Source organism: Coregonus lavaretus (genome assembly GCF_964263955.1).
Source record: "Coregonus lavaretus genome assembly, chromosome: 16".
NCBI lineage: Eukaryota > Metazoa > Chordata > Actinopteri > Salmoniformes > Salmonidae > Coregonus > Coregonus lavaretus.
The window spans coordinates 37059754-37079123 of record NC_140003.1 but is presented as its reverse complement, the minus strand read 5'-3'; the positions used below and the strand labels follow the sequence as shown (position 1 = coordinate 37079123).

The following is a 19370-nucleotide window of genomic DNA, read 5'->3' as shown; positions in this document are numbered from 1 at the left end:
CAAATACTGTGATATCAGTGATCTCTTGCAATGCTAGCACTGAGAAACTAGCTTCAAAGTTCATGCATCTATTAGCCTCATTCAACACACTCAATATTCAAGCAAAACTTGTGGTTTATTGGCAAGGAACTCTTTACACAAACCAATCACATAATTGCAGATGCGCATGGAGTGATGGTGTACACACGACACGTGAGGATTTGATGCTTTGCTATTTTTAACTGACAGAACAGACTCATTTGCAGAACCCCTTGGTAAGGGACCAAAGGATTTAATTCACACGGCAGGGCCTTTTAATAGTACTATTGGACAAGACACATTCAATGGGCTGCCGTTCCAAGCAGCATTTAAATAATTCACCTTTACTGGTGTCACAAGTGACAGTCCTCACAGCTACAGATCACAGGCCCGTTGCCAAGGGGATTTGGCATCATGGACTCGAGTCAAACATGGGTATTACCAACTTAACCATCTTAACAGTCTGTCTACAATCTACAATGCATTTTGCTGCTAGGGCAGTCCTATCAGTAATGGCACTTCAAGCAAAGGGCAGTCACGTCTCATAGTACATACACAGGTGATGCAAAACAATTCAACCGAGGAAGCCCATTGCGTTCATAGATGTAGCTAAGCCCCACTGTGCAATACATGTCTGGAATTACTTTTAGCACGCAATGTTTTATTTGTTAGTTTGGAGGAGGAGCAGTATGGCTACATGCATGATACAGCAGCATCAACAATAATCATTGGTGTGGCTATATGATACAATAATCTGTATTACATTATACTGTATCTGCTCTAAACCAGTGGTCGTGAACCAGGATGTCCATCTTCCAGTACAGCATTTACTAAAATAACAATAAGTCCCTCTTTCCAATTCTTCATTTTCAAACAGCATTGACAGTAATTGGAGTAGAAATAACAAAAAACAAAACTAACATGACCACAAACGATGTCCACTGGCCCAGGTAGACAGCTACCTGTGGTAGGTCCTCTCCTTCTTCGCCCTCTCCAGGGCCTTGTCCATGGTCTTCTCATTCTCTCCCCTGCATTTGGGACAGAACCACTTGCCCTTGGGCTTGTGATGCAGCCCCACACAGGAGAAGTGGAACCACTCTATGGGACACTCGTCGTTATCACAGCCAATCATCTCGCCGTAGGACACCTGTTCACACAGGCAGTAGGTGGGCTCGTCTGGGTCGATGGGCAGGTCTGGGGGTGACACCTCCCTCTCGGACTTGCCCTTTGACCTCTTCTTCTTCTTGGACGACGACGTTTTGGCCCTCTTCTCCCTGGACGCCCCTATGCCCACCTCGTCACCATGATCCATGCTTCCATAGCTCTCCCGGTTCTCTCCGTTCTTCTGCCGCCGTGACCGTTTCCCACCAGACTTGTCCCCCCCGCCGACTGAGCAAGGCGTCACCTCGTCACGCCTCTTGTCGTGGTGACCCGCTTTGCCCGGAGTGGTTGTTGCTGCCGACGGCGACACTATGGAGGCTGCGGTCGTTGTCATGGCAGTTGATGTAGGTATATGGGTATCAGGGTTCTCCTTGGAGGCGTGGAGGAGCTCAGAATGCCAGTCCACCTGTCTGCTACGGTTCTCCACCAACTCCACCTGGAACAGTAGGACAGTACATAGTGTTATATACACTGCTCAAAAAAATTAAGGGAACACTAAAATAACACATCCTAGATCTGAATGAATGAAATAATCTTATTAAACACTTTTTTCTTTACATAGTTGAATGTGCTGACAACAAAATCACACAAAAATGATCAATGGAAATCAAATTTATCAACCCATGGAGGTCTGGATTTGGAGTCACCCTCAAAATTAAAGTGGAAAACCACACTACAGGCTGATCCAACTTTGATGTAATATCCTTAAAACAAGTCAAAATGAGGCTCAGTAGTGTGTGTGGCCTCCACGTGCCTGTATGACCTCCCTACAACGCCTGGGCATGCTCCTGATGAGGTGGCGGATGGTCTCCTGAGGGATCTCCTCCCAGACCTGGACTAAAGCATCCGCCAACTCCTGGACAGTCTGTGGTGCAACGTGGCGTTGGTGGATGGAGCGAGACATGATGTCCCAGATGTGCTCGATGGGATTCAGGTCTGGGGAACGGGCGGGCCAGTCCATAGCATCAATGCCTTCCTCTTGCAGGAACTGCTGACACACTCCAGCCACATGAGGTCTAGCATTGTCTTGCATTAGGAGGAACCCAGGGCCAACCGCACCAGCATATGGTCTCACAAGGGGTCTGAGGATCTCATCTCGGTACCTAATGGCAGTCAGGCTACCTCTGGCGAGCACATGGAAGGCTGTGCGGCCCCCCAAAGAAATGCCACCCCACACCATGACTGACCCACCGCCAAACCGGTCATGCTGGAGGATGTTGCAGGCAGCAGAACGTTCTCCACGGCGTCTCCAGACTCTGTCATGTCTGTCACATGTGTGCAGTGTGAACCTGCTTTCATCTGTGAAGAGCACAGGGCGCCAGTGGCGAATTTGCCAATCTTGGTGTTCTCTGGCAAATGCCAAACGTCCTGCACGGTGTTGGGCTGTAAGCACAACCCCCACCTGTGGACGTCGGGCCCTCATACCACCCTCATGGAGTCTGTTTCTGACCGTTTGAGCAGACACATGCACATTTGTGGCCTGCTGGAGGTCATTTTGCAGGGCTCTGGCAGTGCTCCTCCTGCTCCTCCTTGCACAATGGCGGAGGTAGCAGTCCTGCTGCTGGGTTGTTGCCCTCCTACGGCCTCCTCCACGTCTCCTGATGTACTGGCCTGTCTCCTGGTAGCGCCTCCATGCTCTGGACACTACGCTGACAGACACAGCAAACCTTCTTGCCACAGCTCGCATTGATGTGCCATCCTGGATGAGCTGCACTACCTGAGCCACTTGTGTGGTTTGTAGACTCCGTCTCATGCTACCACTAGAGTGAAAGCACCGCCAGCATTCAAAAGTGACCAAAACATCAGCCAGGAAGCATAGGAACTGAGAAGTGGTCTGTGGTCACCACCTGCATAACCACTTCTTTATTGGGGGTGTCTTGCTAATTGCCTATAATTTCCACCTGTTGTCTATTCCATTTGCACAACAGCATGTGAAATGTATTGTCAATCAGTGTTGCTTCCTAAGTGGACAGTTTGATTTCACAGAAGTGTGATTGACTTGGAGTTACATTGTGTTGTTTAAGTGTTCCCTTAATTTTTTTGAGCAGTATATATATACACACATACACGCACATACACAAGTTGGTCAAGGAGAGTGACCAATATGGGCTTTGTTGCAGCCTCATCTATATATCTATCATATGTAAAAATGTATGCACGCATGACTAAGTCGCTTTGGATAAAAGCGTCTGCTAAATGGCATATTATTATTATTATTATTATCTATATTATTGTTTTTCAAGCTGGAAAATCATTATGCAAAGTTCACATAAAAGGGAAGACACTTTTTCTTCCATAAACAATCATACAGGCAACCAGCCACGTTCACGCACCATCTGCCCAGCAATCTGGATCTTCTCATCTCCCAGCTCCTGGCTGCTGATAAGCACTCTCTGGATGGCCAGCTGAAGTCTACACCGCTGGAGAGGGTCGGACTCCAGACGGTAGCGCTCATAAGCATCATCCAGCTCTTGCAGGACATCTGAGGCAGGGGGGAAAAAAACAAAAGGATGCAAGAGATGTAACAAACATGGCCAATAGATAGCATAAAGTGGATGGAGTGGCAGTTTTATTATGGAACTAAACACAAACGTGTATTACTCTAGTTAGCTAAATACATAACTTGAAACAAATATTGTTGTAATTTTTTACATTCAATTGGAATAAAAGTTGTCTACTATTCTAACTTAATCAAAAGATGCTAGCTTGTATATCTGGATGCCTGTAGGCGGCTACTGCTAGAAACTAGCAGTGTAACTTCTGCTAGCTAGGCTAACAGACTAGTAGCAATTTTGTAAACTAGCTAGCTAGATTGTTTACCTAGCAGGTAGTTAGGTGGTCAGTGGATGAAACGTGAACGATTTACCTTGATATTTAGCATCAATTTCCTTCATAAGCGACACACTCCTCTGTAGGTCGAAAGGCAGTGATTCGACCAAGTCCAAATATTCTTCCACATAATTTGTAACGACGTGGACCGGGTCGCCGTTAGCCGGATTTAGCATTTTCCTCTGTCAAAATCCACACAAAGCTGCCACAACAAAAAAATAGATACAAAATAGATTATTTGTTACACAGAACATCCTTCTTCTTCTTCTTCTTCTTCTTCTTCTTCTATAATATTATGGCACACAGAACATCCCAAACTCATTATCCTGAAAATACAGTACACGTTGAACGAATATGTAAATACATCTATATTGCAATCTCTGACGGTTGAGCGGACTTCTTCCCTTACTGTTAGCTAGCTCCGCTATCTAACGTTTAGCGGGAGGAAGCTAGGCTAACAGCCTAGCTCTTTGAGTCTACTGTGTTAGCGAACCAGCTAACGTTAACTAGCTAGCAGTAACGTTGCAGCCTTCACACTAATTACGGTCTGAACACGATAATGAAGTTATGCAAACGACCAATTTTTACTCACCAGAAACGTTACATTTGCCGTTTACTGAAGCTCATACAATGTATTCAATCCAACTGGAGAATGTTGTAACTGTGCATTGCTTGCAGCGTGAAAAACCGTAAACTTGAGTATACTTTGCGCATGCGCATCGTATGTGAAACAACCTTCACATTGGTCGATTTTCTTTTACAGTGAAAATACTTTTTCGGCAACGACGTTTTAATCTGTTTTTAATGTCTATTGTTTTAATGCATTTAGGTTACAAGGATGCAGATCTTGTGAAAATGGTCAATGCCTGACATGCTTATTATCCAGGCTCTGTCGTAGCCGGCCGCGACCAGGAGACCCATTGGGCGGCGCACAATTGGCCCAGCGTCGTCCAGGGTAGGGGAGGGAATGGCCGGCAGGGATGTAGCTCAGTTGGTAGAGCATGGTGTGTACAACGCCAGGGTTGTGGGTTCGTTTCCCACGGGGGGCCAGTATGAAAAGTTAAAAAATAATGTATGCACTCACTAACTGTAAGTCGCTCTGGATAAGACCGTCTGCTAAATGACTAAAATGTAATGTAAATGTAAATGCTTGATGTTACAATTTAGCTACATACAGATCCACATTTTTGCACTGACGTTATGAAGGCGATAAACCGCCATATCGGAAATATAATGCATGCGCCCTCTTGTGGCAGTATTGTAAATTATTTAAAATGTAAACAAAGTTCCTCTCCATCACAGACATTTCGCACTGTTTGAGCAGACAGTTATCATTGATACATTGGATAATCTAACTCTGTGCAACACTGTGAGGGAGGTAGAAGACAGAATAAGCGACAGATGAGTAAAAGACAGAACAAAGAAGTGAAAACTCCATCAACATTTTAATATTTCCAATGTAAAGGGTGTTTATGACAAAAACAGGAGACCACACAGGTGCCACACTGTCACTGTGAGATTCTATTCTGGATGACAGTAAAGATGGGAATGTCATGATGGAATAGGATGAACTGTCTGGAAGGAAATCACAGAGAATTAAATGCTGTAAATCATCAGGTATTGTTAAATATGCTACACAGTATGTGCACTGTTAGAAGTCTGACACTTGGGTAGTCTAATAATATTGATGTATAATAATCTTAGCTCAGCCTTGTGTGCCACTTTAATTCTGATGTTCTGGCTGTCAACATTTTAAAAAGCCAACGAGGCACTTTGAGAAAATAAAACAGACTCCAATGCAGAGGGAATATTGCGTTGTCATTTTTTTGTTTCAATGGGTCCAGTGTGAGAGAAAACGTAGGCAAAATTTATCCATTTAAAAATCATTACGTCTATAGCTTATTTAGCACCAATAGACTAGAAGTGGTTTCATATGTTGGAGCCCTATTTCTTGTATTATTTCTTGTTGATTAAAAAAAGTATTAGGTCGGGATTCAATACGACCCACACGTTGTCGAACAATGGGCTTTTTAAGGCAATGTTACTGCGTTCGCGGAAATTGCATTCGTGGTAAAAAAAATTATAACTGCAGATGTCGGCTCATTGGAAATTACGGATTGAATCCCGGCCATAGCTTTTCTGTATGGAGGTACAGACTAGCTACAGCTAAAATATCTGAAAATGGTTGACAACATCTTTGATAGTTGGTCTCTTTGGCCCAATGTCAATGATTATAGAGAATGGATTCTCAGGATTCCCATGGAAGAACGTGCTGTTATGTCTATGTACAGTATGTATGCATGTATGTAAGTACAGTACATATGTGAGTATCTTGGACCCCTGTAGAACGTTCTCAGCTCTCAAATAGTTTTTTGAAGGCGGAGCTGATCTCCTGGATCATGTCTGTGGTGGTGGTGGCTCGCCCATGTTTGTGGAAGGCCTGTCTGTTACACTGTCTGGTCAGAGAACAGGCCCCGAACGCTGCCACCACTGACGGGTTCACACTGAGGCAGAGATTGGAGAACACATCACAGTTACAGCAATGACAAATGCACAGTAAAATTAGGCCAACTAAGTAACATAGGCAGCCCCTTCAAATGTTATCGTAGAACTATATTAATTTTGGTCATGTCAGTGCGTAAGCACACAATGTTGATGAATATGGTACCTTTTGGTCATGTCTGCTGAGGAAGCATATGCCCAGTGTGCCAGCACTCCCAGGGAGCCAGATAGGACATCTCCTTGTCCCCCACACCTACGCCCACTGCCCTCCTGTCTACACAACATCACTGGACACCACAGAGACACAGGACACAGTCAGAGCTTTACAGGAATATGTATGAATGTAGCACTTAGTCTGAGTGTAGCTGTGCGTGTGTGTGACAGACACTAACCCTTGTTGCCGTCGGTAATAAGGTCTTCCTCCCCCTTGAGCACCACAGTCAGGTTGCCCATGGCAACACTGAGCTCCATGGCACTCCTCTGATGATCACTGCTATCAAGAGGCTCATGGTGCTGAAAACACAGACAGACAGTAGGATCATTGATAAACACACACACACACAGAGCTGAACTGGCAGACTCACCATAGCCTCATACAACCGGGTGAATTCCATGTAGTTAGGAGTGAGGATGCCCTTCTGGTACCCTTGGATGACTGATGGTTGCTGAGCAACCAGCCACAGTCCATCCTATTGGTGGAACACACAAAAATCACTGCACATCTGTGTAAAATAATCTAAATCTATTAACAAAGTGAAAATCTGTTTTGTGTACAGTACTTACTGCATCAATAACTATAGGGATATCTCTTGCTTTGGACTTCTCAATTACTTCCTAAAGAAAAAAAGAGCCATGAGAACATTGGTAATATAATGTCATCTGTCAACTAAAATTGACAGTGTGTGTGTGTGTGTGTGTATTCAGTGTCCCACGTGCCTTGGCGTTTTTCAGCAGTATTTCGTCTCTGCCTAGCCCTGGGCCCACCACCAGGCAGTGGAGTCTGGGAAGCCATTTCTCTATCTCCTCCACCGCATTGGGGCTGTCCCTATAGAAAACATTAACACTGTTATCATCAACAAAGACATGCATTATATGGACACTGCTTACAAACAGGCTTCCATTCAAATCAAATCAAACTTTATTTGTCACATGCGCCGAATACAACAGGTGTAGACCTTACTGTAAAATGCCCTTAACCAACAATTCAGTTCAAGAAAGAGTTAATAAAATATTTACTAAATAAACTAAAGTTTAAAATAAAATAAAAAGTAATACAATAAAATAACAATAACGAGGCTATATACAGGGGGTACCGGTACCGAGTCAATGTGCGGAGGTACAGGTTAGTCGAGGTAATTTGTACATGTAGGTAGGGGTAAAGTGACTATGCAAAACAGAACTTACAGCACAGGATGAACTATGAGCTCCGGACTGTAGGATTTGATCACTGTCGCTGCATCTTTAGTGCAGAATACGTGTGACAGGTCAGCCCCCTAGGAAGTGATACAGCAGAGGTTTTGTCATCATATCAATGTCTCCACCAGAGTAAAAAAATGACACAGGACCAAGAAAGCTACTGTGCGCTTACCACTTTCAATGCAGAGATAGCAGCAAAGTACGGAGCTCCTGTATACCTTCCCATGACAAGAACAATAAGCAGAAAGAAGGAAGGAACAAAAGGACACAAATAAGAGGAGGAACATTTTAGAATATCTTTGGTACCTCCAGAAAACCTTCATTTAGAAATCAGAGTTAAAAGGTGGGGTTGGGTCACTAGGGTGGCTTACTCTTGACATCCCCCAATAATCCCAATCCGCCCATCTTGGCCTTTGTGCTTTTTAGACGTCAGCGGAGGGACTATATTCTTCACCAGCGGAAGGATATCATCCATTCCTCGGTGTGCTGCTGTCCCAAGGGAGAAGGAGCGCTCGAGGACTGAAAAAGAAGAGAGAGAGAAGTATTCAGAGTTTTCTACTTAAAATTTGTCGCTTCCCTGCGCTAACTGCTTGTGTGTTGGGTGTGCATTTAGTTCAGCCTAGATGTCTTTGTGGGTCTGTTTCAGCCTTATTCAGTACTGTTTGACCTGCTTGTTGACAGGCAGTCTCACCAGAGCTGGCCATTGCTCAAACACAGGCCAACTGAGTGAGAGAAGCTAATACCTAAACCTGCGTTGGACTGTGGCTGACTGAGGTAGCTGGACCACTCAGCCTGGGACTGTGGCTGACTGTGGTAGCTTGCCCACTTAGCCTGGGACTGGGGCGAGCGGACTCGGAGGTGATTCGACCGAACACGCCTCATTTGGCTGTAGGCGGACATGGGCACACCGGGCTGCATGGTATTTTGAGCAGGCGGCATTGCTGTGGTTGTGGTAGCTGTGGCGACAGGGTTCCTGGTGGCGATGCTGGAGAACATCTGTCCCAACACCTGGAGCATGTGGAGCTCGCGGGCATGTTCGGCTTCTCGCCGGCGGTCCTCTGCCTGCAAACGCTGCTCCTCCATCTGGTAGAAGCTCTGCTCGGCCTCGGCACTCTGCTCCAGGAACCGCTCCATCACACTGTCCAGGGGCAGGTCGGCGTGCCGCTTCTTGGGCCGCTTGGAGGACGGCCCACCAGCTGATTGACTGCTGATCTGTCTGACTGTGGTGCCTGTGGAGGAGAGTGGATGGAGGTTTTGAGAGCTGCCACTGTGGAAGTATCGGCATACTATATAAGGTTGATTTTGCAAATACGGGCACTTTTGGATGTTAAATGTTTTCGAAAATGAAACCTCTTGAAACTGCTTTTTATCTATCTGCATATTTTCTTCACTCTGGAAACAAGATCTAATAGTGGCTGAGACCATAATAATTAAGAATATAAAAGATTTTTATCCGTTTCCCCAAATACCCGTGGGGAAATGTCATTACCACCACGTCATAAAATTGTCTATTTTAGTTGAAAAGGAAATTACGGTATTTTATATACACCATTTCACATTATCTTTTTTTAAATCATGTTTTTTTTTACTATTTGGAACTTTTCTTAATTATATGTATTCATCATGGTCATGTCTAAATGGCCATATATGCCTTGAATGATACTCAGAAACATGTATTTACCACATCAAAATCTTAAAATGTTACATTATTTTAGGAATTATCTTAAGAACAAGCATATAAGGTTCACATATGGAAAAAAATAATCAATATCAATTGTAATTTAATACACATTTTCCTCAAAAATATGTACCGTGATGGTAATTACTTCACGTTGTGGTAATGACAGAGTGTGGTGGAAATGACATTTCATATAAAACAACTGAGGAAAAATACCATTAAACATTTTAACGTCACAGTTGTACAGGTTTAATTTTATTGAAGGTATAGAACACACCATTCAAAATCTCAAAAAACAAAGGTTACATGCCTCAAGAACATAAAGCATATTTTAGAACAATTGTGGAATTCAATGCATTAGGCAGAAATACATGTACAAGGTTGGAAACACTGGTTGACATTAAACAAATTATTGTTAACTGGCTGCAGTCTATTGATTCAGACTCATGAGACAGGTATGTGCTCACTCAAGATTAGGTTTTGCACTTAATGCTCTCTATTGCTTAATGAGAGAGCAGATTTCCTCCCAGACTGCACCATCAAGCATCATATGCCGTTTTGTCACTGGGTGAGACTCAGGGACAAGCCCAAGCACATTCTCTGGTTGGTACCATACAATGTCCTCTCTCGTTGGCCAAAATAAATCGGTTGTCTCTCACACGACTCATCGTCTTGACTAGAGCGCAGCTCTCTACATCAACATCTTGTATAATACCAGGGTAAGGGTCTTCATCATATTTCACAACACACCACTTTCCAATCAGTCCCTCATGTATGTCTGCAATGGGCAGTGTTGCACTAGGAGACGGAAAGTGTTAACAGAATGAAAAGAAAGTGATTTGAAAATCTACAATTTGATCTACATTTTGTCGTTACAAAGCTATAGTTTTACATAATAAATATTAGCTGGTGTATTTTCATTATTCCACCGATCGTCTAAATACAATCTGGCAGCAGGAGATCCCTTTTCTCAATCTCTTGCTCTGTGACGTAAAAGAGCTTCACATTTGACTGCTCTTTTGAAAGTTCCTCATAGAACACTTTTACGTTCTGAAGGTCCTTTCCTTTTGCCACCACGGAATCAGCTTCGCTCTTCACAGCTGCACCGATTCCATCCGCAGGACCTTTGCCATGTCCAGCCTCCCAAAAATTCCAGGTGATCTTCTGAAACCCCAGTTGAAATGGAATTGTGCTCAAGTAGAAGAACTTCTTCCTGGATCTGTACTGTGTGGTTGGTCCATCACTTACAACATGGAGGACAGTGGCAGATGGATTCAACTCATGGAGGTGGGAGAGAACTTTGGAGAGATGTGCCCAAATTGCAGAGGGGTCATGATGCATTGATGAGCTGACTGAGCACACAACACCTTATTTAGTGTATACAACCCCAGTGTGAAGTGTTGTCTGCTGGTGAGTCACCAAAATGCACCGCCTGTATTTCAGAGGCATACTTGCATAGGTAGTTCTCGGTGAAATCCACATGGAGGATTAACTCATCTTCTCTAATATTTTCTCAGACCTCTTAAATGTGGAGTACGATGTCTGATATGGAAGACATGTTTCCCCAGTTTGTTCTTCAAATTGGAAGTGAAGTCTTCCAGTAGAGTTAAGGGTACCGTACACCTTCTCCTTTACAGTCAAATTGACAGTAAACCTCTCTCTCTCTCATGAACTGAAGGTTGGCACGTCTTACACTGGCATGTCTCCCTGTCTTTCACTGATGGATTGACAATCCAAAAGGGACGTATTTTGGTGAACTCTGTATGGCAGCTTGACCTCTAGTAATTATCTTGAACTTCTGATGGAGTTTTGCCAGTGTGTCGTTAAGGTATCGCTTCTGCATTTTATTATTGTGTCTTGTCAATGTTTCCCTTTTTTCTGTTGATGCTCGACTGTTATCATCACGTTCAAATAACCTTTTTATTTCATCTATTGCTGGGCTGATTGCATTTGAATGTTTCTTTGAGTACTGCAGACAGGTTGGCTGTTCGTTGTTTGCCCCCATTGTCTTCGCAGAGAATCCAAATTCTCTTTGTGCCATTTTCACCATGCAATGCTTTTTCAGTATTTTCCCAGCCAAAACATTGAATATCACTTATTGGTCTTTCGCACTCTGTTGCTTCTGGTATTTCTCTCGCAGCTCTGAGATTATGGTGTTATGGAACAGAAGTATTCTTAACAGATTCTGTGGCTTTGACCGCATTTGTTGTTTTGTTTTTGTTCTGGGGGAAATCCAAAATCCCGATCTTCTCTGATAATCCATCATATTTTTATTTTTTTTACTTTCTCAGTTCTCTTTCCGCAGCCTCCAACTTCATATTGGCCATACATAGATCCCTGAAGACCTTGGATCTGTTTTTTTTTTTTTTTCACCTTTCTACGGCCTCTCTGTCTTGGGGTTTCCGAGTTTGAACAGGAGGGGGAATCCGGTGCCATTTGAGGGGCAGGTATGTCATCATTCTGTAGGTGAGTGTGGTGGTGTGTTCCTTGACAGGTTTGACTCCATAACCAGTCTTTTCTGGATAGTTGATCTTCCTTTTATTTTCCATTGCCTCCTTTTTCCCCCTTGTTTCTCACTGGGGAAGTTGTGAGATGGGTTTCAGTTCACCACTTTCTTTTCTCTTGAGGTATTTTTTTGTTTCTTAAGATACTCCTGGTATCTTATAGGATCTTGTTAATATATGTTAGTAGAAATTGATTAACTAATACATTTTGTCATTACCACCACATTCTGTCCTTACCATCACAGTTCATTATGTGGTGGTAATGACGTGTGGTGGGAATTACATGTTTACAGTATTTGGTCATAAATAGCAGGGATTCTAGCATGCTAACCTCAGTTGAACAGCTAGCATACAATGTATCCTAAATACACATAATTAAATCATTATTTTATGAAATTATAGCCTATTTGGTAATGATGTACAATATCTCAAATCATATTTACCTTTATTTTTTCTATCATTTCCTGGCATCAAAATCTGAATCTCCCTCCATGAGCTCCACTGTCACTATACATATCCATATCCATGGTAACCAAGTACACTAACTTTTGAAAAAACTTTATCATGTAATTTGCTTGGCATGGTGGTAATGACACAATACTTAGAGACTACTGTATTTACTGTTTTTTTTTAAGTAACAAATGGCTTATGCACATCTAATATGTATATAGTTTCCATTTGACTCTTTTTTTAAACAGGTGCATTAAATAATTATCAAGACTTTTGTAAGTGTAATACATATCAGAATGTCAAAAGTCGGTGTGAGACAGGACAAAAACCGTGCAAAACAGTGAACTCCAGACATGAAATGCTTTAGAAAATAAAAGAAACATTGAAAGCTGAAAAAATAAGTTACGGTTATTTTAGTCTCTACTTAATGGATGTGAAATAAAAAAATAATCTAAATAACATTGTATCTTAAAATGTTAACCCTGTGACACAAAAAGGCCTATATTTGCAAAATCACCCATATAATAACAATGTAATGACATAATAAATGGTACTTACTATTTCCCACTGTCACAGGGATGGGGATGGGAGGGTATTCTAGCTTCACTTGGGTCTCTGGGTAGGAGCATTCCCCTGTGCTCTCCAAGTATGGGTCCTGTGGAGGGTCTGTGTCCACTTCCTCCTCTGTCTCATCCCCCACGGCCCCACTGTCTAACAACTCCTGGGGGTCAATCTGGGGACGGCTGCTTAGTATCCTCTCCATGGCATCGTAGAATTTGCAGATCTTGTGGTATTGTCCATTGTTCCTCAGGTTGCCCTCCTTGGCCAGGATAAACTGCCTTTTCAGGCTTTTGATTCGCACCCTACACTGCTCCGGGGTTCTTTCGAACCCCATCACTCCCAATCTTCGGGCGACGTCGCGGTAGACATGACTGTTTCGGAAGTTTCCGTCCAACGCCGTCTGGATGTCCTGCTCCCCCCAGATATTCAGCAAGGTTCTGGTTTCGACATCCGACCACAGAAAGCCCCGTGTTGAATTGGCGAGCATAATTATCAGGTGCGAGTACAACTGATGCGTAATTTATATTTTAAAGCATGCAGTACAGTCAGAACACCAAGAAATGTTAGCAAGTCAGCTGGTGAACAAGACTAGCTAGCTAGCAGCAGGAACCTGTATCAAACCTCGATATTCAGAGCCTGATTAAGAAAGGCTATAACGACCAGGTAACATTTTACCTGGACATAGATGGCGCACATTCAGCAGCCAGATGTGTTTCAGACAATGCACTTTCATACAATGGAGATTAGTGTAGCCTACAGTCTGCAAAGCTGATTATGGGCCCCCACCATACACTCGAGTACCACAACACAAACGGTCCTTGATATCCGGGATCCTTTGGACGTCCCTACCCCTCCATTGAAGTTGAAATGTAAAATGGTTAAGGTTAGGTAAGGGTTAGGGTTTAAGGTAGGGACGTCCCAATGATCCCGGATAGCACTCACACAAACGTCAAGGACAGAATGTGTACTACATCACAGGGGTTAGCTCGCGGAGCTCCGATGGGTCCTAAAGGAAATAGATTGCTTCAGGGATTGTGGTGTATAAAAAGTGACAGCGACGTGAAAAAAAAGTAGTACAGTATTTGTTGTTTCCACTTTACCTTCATCGTTCATATAGGTTACAGCAATCGTCAGTACAACAGTACTGAGGCAAAAGACAACCAAACATCCAAGTTCCATGTTTGCATGATTCTGTCATACTCTTGCGAGCCTATTGCATTTACATTTGCATAATTTAGCAGACCTATTAGAGGCCCGAGGTAAACAGTGTTATGGCAGGTGGCACACACACTGACAGTTCTTACCTAGACGAGAACTTTGAGTTACTGCTGAAATAGGATAGATAGACGCTTCACTGGGATCATGAGGCGCTAAAAGATCCAAACAAAAACAGGAAGTGTTTTGAGAGGAGCATAGAGCTAGATAGAGGACTTATCTTTATATCTGTGCCAGTATAGGGCTGTGACAGCATGGGTAGCGCCATTGAGGCAATCTCCATTTTGAAGTAGTCAATTTTCTTCTTCACGATTGGTTGATCCCTCCTGATGACCCAGTTGAACATGATAACTCCACCAAGGTTATCAGGAGGGATCAGCCAATAAAGTTGGAAGTCCCACCCATTTGACTACATTAAAATGGTGGAAGCCCTCAATGGCACTGTCCATGCTAAAATGGCCTGAAGGCCACTAGAGGCCTCCAGAGCTATATATATATATATATATATATAGCTCTGGTGGCCTCTATCATTTTCTATGGAGAGGAGATATGACACTGGAATCTGATTGGTTAAAGGGCCAATCAGCAGTTGAAACAGTGGGCGGATTAGACCGGTCTAAGGCCCGTGACATGAATGGGCAAAAGCGTTGAGGGAGGAGCACCCTTCTCAAATCGAACAGTAATCTGCTCAGCTCAGTCATATTGTCAACAAGGCAGCACAGTGCATCGTCCAGAAAATCTATTTTCCATTAAATCTGTTTGAATTTTCCAACAATACTGATCAAAAATATAAAACGCAACATGTAAAGTGTTGGTCCCATGTTTCATGAGCTGAAATAAAAGATTCCAGAAATGATCCATACGCACAAAAATATTTCTCAAATTTTGTGCACAAATTTGTTTACATCCCTGTTAGTGAGCATTTCGCCTTTGTCAAGATAATCCATCCACCTGACAGGTGTGGCATATCAAGAAACTGATTAAACAGCATGATCATTACACAGGTGCACCTTGTGCTGGGGACAATAAAAGGACACTAAAATCAGTGGTGGAAAAAGTACCCAATTGTCATACTTGAGTAAAAGTAAAGATACCTTAATAGAAAACGACTCAAGTAAAAGTGAAAGTCACCAAGTAAAATACTACTTGAGTAGAAGTCTAAAAGTATTTGGTTTTAAATATACTTAAGTATCAAAAGTCAAAGTAAAAGTATACATCATTTCAAATTCCTTATATTAAGCAAACCAGATGGCACCATTTTCTTGTTTTTTAATTTATGGATAGCCAGGGGCACACCCCAATACATAATTTACAAACTAAGCATGTGTGTTTGGTGAGTAGGCCAGATCAGAGGAAGTAGGAATGACCAGGGATGTTCTCTTGATAAGTGCGTGTATTGGAAAAATGTTCCTGTCCTGCTAAGCATTCAAAATGTAATGAATACTTTTGGGTGTCAGGGAAAATGTATAGAGTAAAAAGTACATTATTTTCTTTAGGAATGTAGTGAAGTAAAAGTTTTCAAAAATATAAATAGTAAAGTAAAGATACCAAATAACTAGTTAAGTAGAAAATGTATGCACTCACTAACTGTAAGTCGCTCTGGATAAGAGCGTCTGCTAAATGTAAGTGTAAAATGTACTTTACACCACTGTCTAAAATGGGCAGTTGTCACAACACAATGCCACAGATGTCTCAAGTTTTGAGGGAGCGTGCAATAGGCATGCTGACTGCAGGAATGTCCATCAGAGCTGTTGCCAGATAAATGAATGTTCATTTCTCTACATCGTTTTAGAGAATTTGGCAGCAGGTCCAACCTGCCTCACAACCGCAGACCACGTGTAACCGCGCCAGCCCAGGACCCCCACATCCGGCTTCTTCACCTGCAGGATCGTCTGAGACCAGCCACCTGGACAGCTAATGAAACTGGGGGTTTGCACAACCGAAGAATTTCTGCACAAACCTTCTCGGGGAAGCTCATCTGTGTGCTCGTCGTCCTCACCGGGGTCTTGACCTGACTGCAGTTCGACGTCGTAACCGACTTCAGTTGCATAAGCAACGGACAACGAACACAATTGCATTTTATCGATGGCAATTTGAATGCACAGAGATAGCGTGACGTTCCTGAGGCCCATTGTCGTGCCATTAAAAAAAAAAAAAGGTATCTGTGACCAACAGATGCGTATCTGTATTCCCAGTCATGTGAAATCGATAGATTAGTGACTCATTTATTTATTTCAATTGACTTGTTTCCTTATATGAACTGTAACTCAGTAACATCTTTGAAATTGTTGCATGTTTGGTAATTTTTTTGTTCAGTGTGGTTTTCATTGGGAAGGCAGATAAATAAAATAAAAAAAAGCTATCACTTTTGCAAGCAAAAACGCCGAATCCTACTCATTACTCCACGTGCTTAATTATCTCACTTTTGTTTTGAGGCAACTTCGACCTGGGCTTTGAACAGGGCACCTGGCTCACGTCTGGGAGGCAGCCCGGTTCTAAAACAAACTTTCACCCGATGCAAAACAGGCCTACCTGGGACAGATTAATTAAATTATTCTCGCTCAGGCGCCCGTGTACTTGTGTTTTGCACCACTGAAAATGTATTGCGTTCGGGGTGACGTAATTAAGCACATGTAGTAATTAAGATTCTGTGTAAAAACGCTTTATCTGCCTTCCCAATGAAAACTAGTTAGAAAATTCAAACATTTATTTTATGGAAAAGTTATGCATTTTTCTGGACGATGCACCATGCTGCCTTGTTTGATTTGAGAAGTGCGCGCCTCCTTCCCCACTTTCGCCCACGATGTGAGGGGCCTTTGCCCGGTTCAACCCGGGCCAGCGTAAAATAACTCCCTCAGTGGTCAAGTTCGTTTTGCATAGCCAGGTGCCCCGGGTAGGCGGAGTTTATATGTTAGACCATTCCATTGGTCCTTAAGTGGAATCGCCACCCACCCGTGCCAGGCAAAACAAACTCCACCAATAACAAAGCTTTTTCCCAGCCACTGTTTCAGTAAAAGAATGGGGCTGGAGAAATGTAATCATTCAAATTTATAGACAAAGCTATGGATGCAAGGACTGCACAGGAGGCTGTGTATGCACTCACTAACTGTAAATCGCTCTGGATTAGAGCGTCTGCTAAATGACTAAATTGTAAAATGAGGCTGCTGAGGGGAGGATGGCTCATAATAATGGCCATAACGGAGCAAATGGAATGGCATCAACACATCAAATCAAATCAAATTTTATTGGTCACATGCACCGAATACAACAGGTGCAGACATTACAGTGAAATGCTTACTTACAGCCCTTAACCAACAGTGCATTTATTTTTAACAAAGAAAGTAAAAATAAAACAACAACAAAAAAAGTGTTGAGAAAAAAAGAGCAGAAGTAAAATAAAATAACAGTAGGGAGGCTATATATACAGGGGGGTACCGGTGCAGAGTCACAAACCATGTTGTGTTTCATACCATTACACTTATTCTGCTCCAGCCATTACCAAGAGCCCGTCCTCCCCAATGAAGGTGCCAATAACCTCCTGTGAAGGACTGACCATCCATGATATCAAAATTATAGTTTTAACCATGTTGAGGCAATACAGTGTTTGTATACATTTACTTTGTTTCCAACCATTGGACTAAAACATGCTTATATTTTGGCTTCTGAAGGGGTTCAACGTTAAACTAAGCTCATGAGGCATTTATAAGTTAGATTCTTAAAGAATCAATCAAATGTATTTATAAAACCCTTTTTACATCAGCAGATGACACAAAGTGCTTATACAGAACCCAGCCTAAAATCCCACAGAGCAAGCAATGCAGATGTAGAAGCACGGTGGCTAGAAAAAACTCCCTAGACAGGCCGGAACCTAGGAAGCAACCAGGCTCTGACGGTGGCCAGTCCTTTTCTGGCTGTGCCTGGTGGAGATTTATAAGAGTACATGGCCATTAAGGCCAGATCGTTCTTCAAGATGTTCAAACGTTCATAGATGACCAGCAGGGTCAAATAATAATCACAGTGGTTGTAGAGGGGGCAACAGGTCAGCACCTCAGAAGTAAATGTCAGTTGGCTTTTCATAGCTTAGCATTCATAGGTCGAGACAGCAGGTGCGGTAGAGAGAGAGAGAGGGTCGAAACAGCAGGTCTGGGACATGGTAGCACGTCCGGTGAACAGGTCAGGGTTCCATAGCCACAAGCAGAACAACAGAAACTGGATCAGCAGCACGACCAGGTGGACTGGGGATGGGGACAGACAGAAATCGACAGGCCAGGTAGTCCTGAGGCATGGTCCTATGGCTCAGGTCCTCTGGGATGGAAGAGAGTGAGAGAGAGATGGGAGAATTAGAGGGAACATCTTTAATATCGCACAGGACACCAGATAAGACAGGATAATTACACCAGATAGGACAGACTGGGTACATATTATTCATTTATAAGTTTAAAAAAATTATGTAGCACCTGCTGATTGCCCCTTTAAGCTCTTAAAGAAACAGAAGTAGCTAGTTTATGCTATTTATTATAGGGTAAAGTTCATAGATAGATGTGTAAACTCTCCATTCTACATAGGTATTGAATATCCTATTGAATTGTAATTTGTTCACGTCATTGAATTGTACAAAGTTACACTTACAATCTAACTATCAGAAAACACACTCGCCTCTCTTCGAAAGGCCAGCAAGAAACATGTTTGCTCGATTTGCTCTCCTCCTGTTCATTTTTGGAATCATTATTTGCCCTCATGGGGGCGCAATGCTAGATAAATCAAGAGTACCTGATAAATCGGGTAGACACTAGTTACCACAGCCACAAAGACATAATTGTGGCTAAACCCCGCCTATTTCTAAAATGTATCTTCTTAAAACCTAATATTAACCTTAAATTTAACCACACTGCTAATCTTATGCCTAACCTTAAATTAAGACCAAAAATCACATTTTTGTTGTCATGATATATTGCCAGTTTCTAAACCATACTGTATGGAGCATCAAACCTGCCGTAATTAGAATTAAATAAATAAATGTACACATAATAGATAAA

The 19370-nt window shown here is 42.7% G+C and overlaps 2 protein-coding genes across 2 annotated transcripts; both read right to left on the bottom strand.

Annotated features, from left to right (window-relative positions):
• Window positions 1–98: 98 nt before the first annotated feature.
• On the bottom strand, window positions 99–4965 carry LOC311143934 (inhibitor of growth protein 1-like). The gene is made up of 4 exons (XM_084179826.1): window positions 4601–4965; window positions 4046–4210; window positions 3513–3661; window positions 99–1615 (listed from the first exon to the last, which is right to left on the bottom strand). Exons 2-4 carry the CDS (start codon window positions 4182–4184, stop codon window positions 977–979), a joined length of 927 nt encoding a protein of 308 aa, XP_084035952.1. The 5' UTR covers window positions 4185–4210; window positions 4601–4965; the 3' UTR covers window positions 99–976.
• A 469-nt stretch (window positions 4966–5434) lies between these two features.
• On the bottom strand, window positions 5435–14059 carry LOC311143460 (uncharacterized protein). The gene is made up of 11 exons (XM_084179277.1): window positions 13117–14059; window positions 8670–9155; window positions 8298–8445; window positions 8099–8144; window positions 7915–8003; window positions 7447–7555; window positions 7294–7344; window positions 7095–7199; window positions 6903–7023; window positions 6677–6797; window positions 5435–6512 (listed from the first exon to the last, which is right to left on the bottom strand). Exons 1-11 carry the CDS (start codon window positions 13604–13606, stop codon window positions 6362–6364), a joined length of 1917 nt encoding a protein of 638 aa, XP_084035403.1. The 5' UTR covers window positions 13607–14059; the 3' UTR covers window positions 5435–6361.
• Between the last annotated feature and the right edge of the window lie 5311 nt (window positions 14060–19370).

What these genes read in the sequence shown, in the direction of transcription:
- LOC311143460 (XM_084179277.1), bottom strand. Translation starts at nt 13,606, where the DNA reads ATGCTCGCCAATTCAACACGGGGCTTTCTGTGGTCGGATGTCGAAACC. An exon ending in CCCTGTGACAGTGGGAAATA is followed by an intron (nt 9,156 to 13,116) that starts GTAAGTACCATT and finishes TCTCCTCCACAG; the next exon opens with GCACCACAGTCAGACAGATC. An exon ending in ATTATTGGGGGATGTCAAGA is followed by an intron (nt 8,145 to 8,297) that starts GTAAGCCACCCT and finishes TGTCATGGGAAG; the next exon opens with GTATACAGGAGCTCCGTACT.
- LOC311143934 (XM_084179826.1), bottom strand. Translation starts at nt 4,184, where the DNA reads ATGCTAAATCCGGCTAACGGCGACCCGGTCCACGTCGTTACAAATTAT. An exon ending in AATTGATGCTAAATATCAAG is followed by an intron (nt 3,662 to 4,045) that starts GTAAATCGTTCA and finishes CCCCTGCCTCAG; the next exon opens with ATGTCCTGCAAGAGCTGGAT. An exon ending in TCCAGATTGCTGGGCAGATG is followed by an intron (nt 1,616 to 3,512) that starts GTGCGTGAACGT and finishes CTACTGTTCCAG; the next exon opens with GTGGAGTTGGTGGAGAACCG.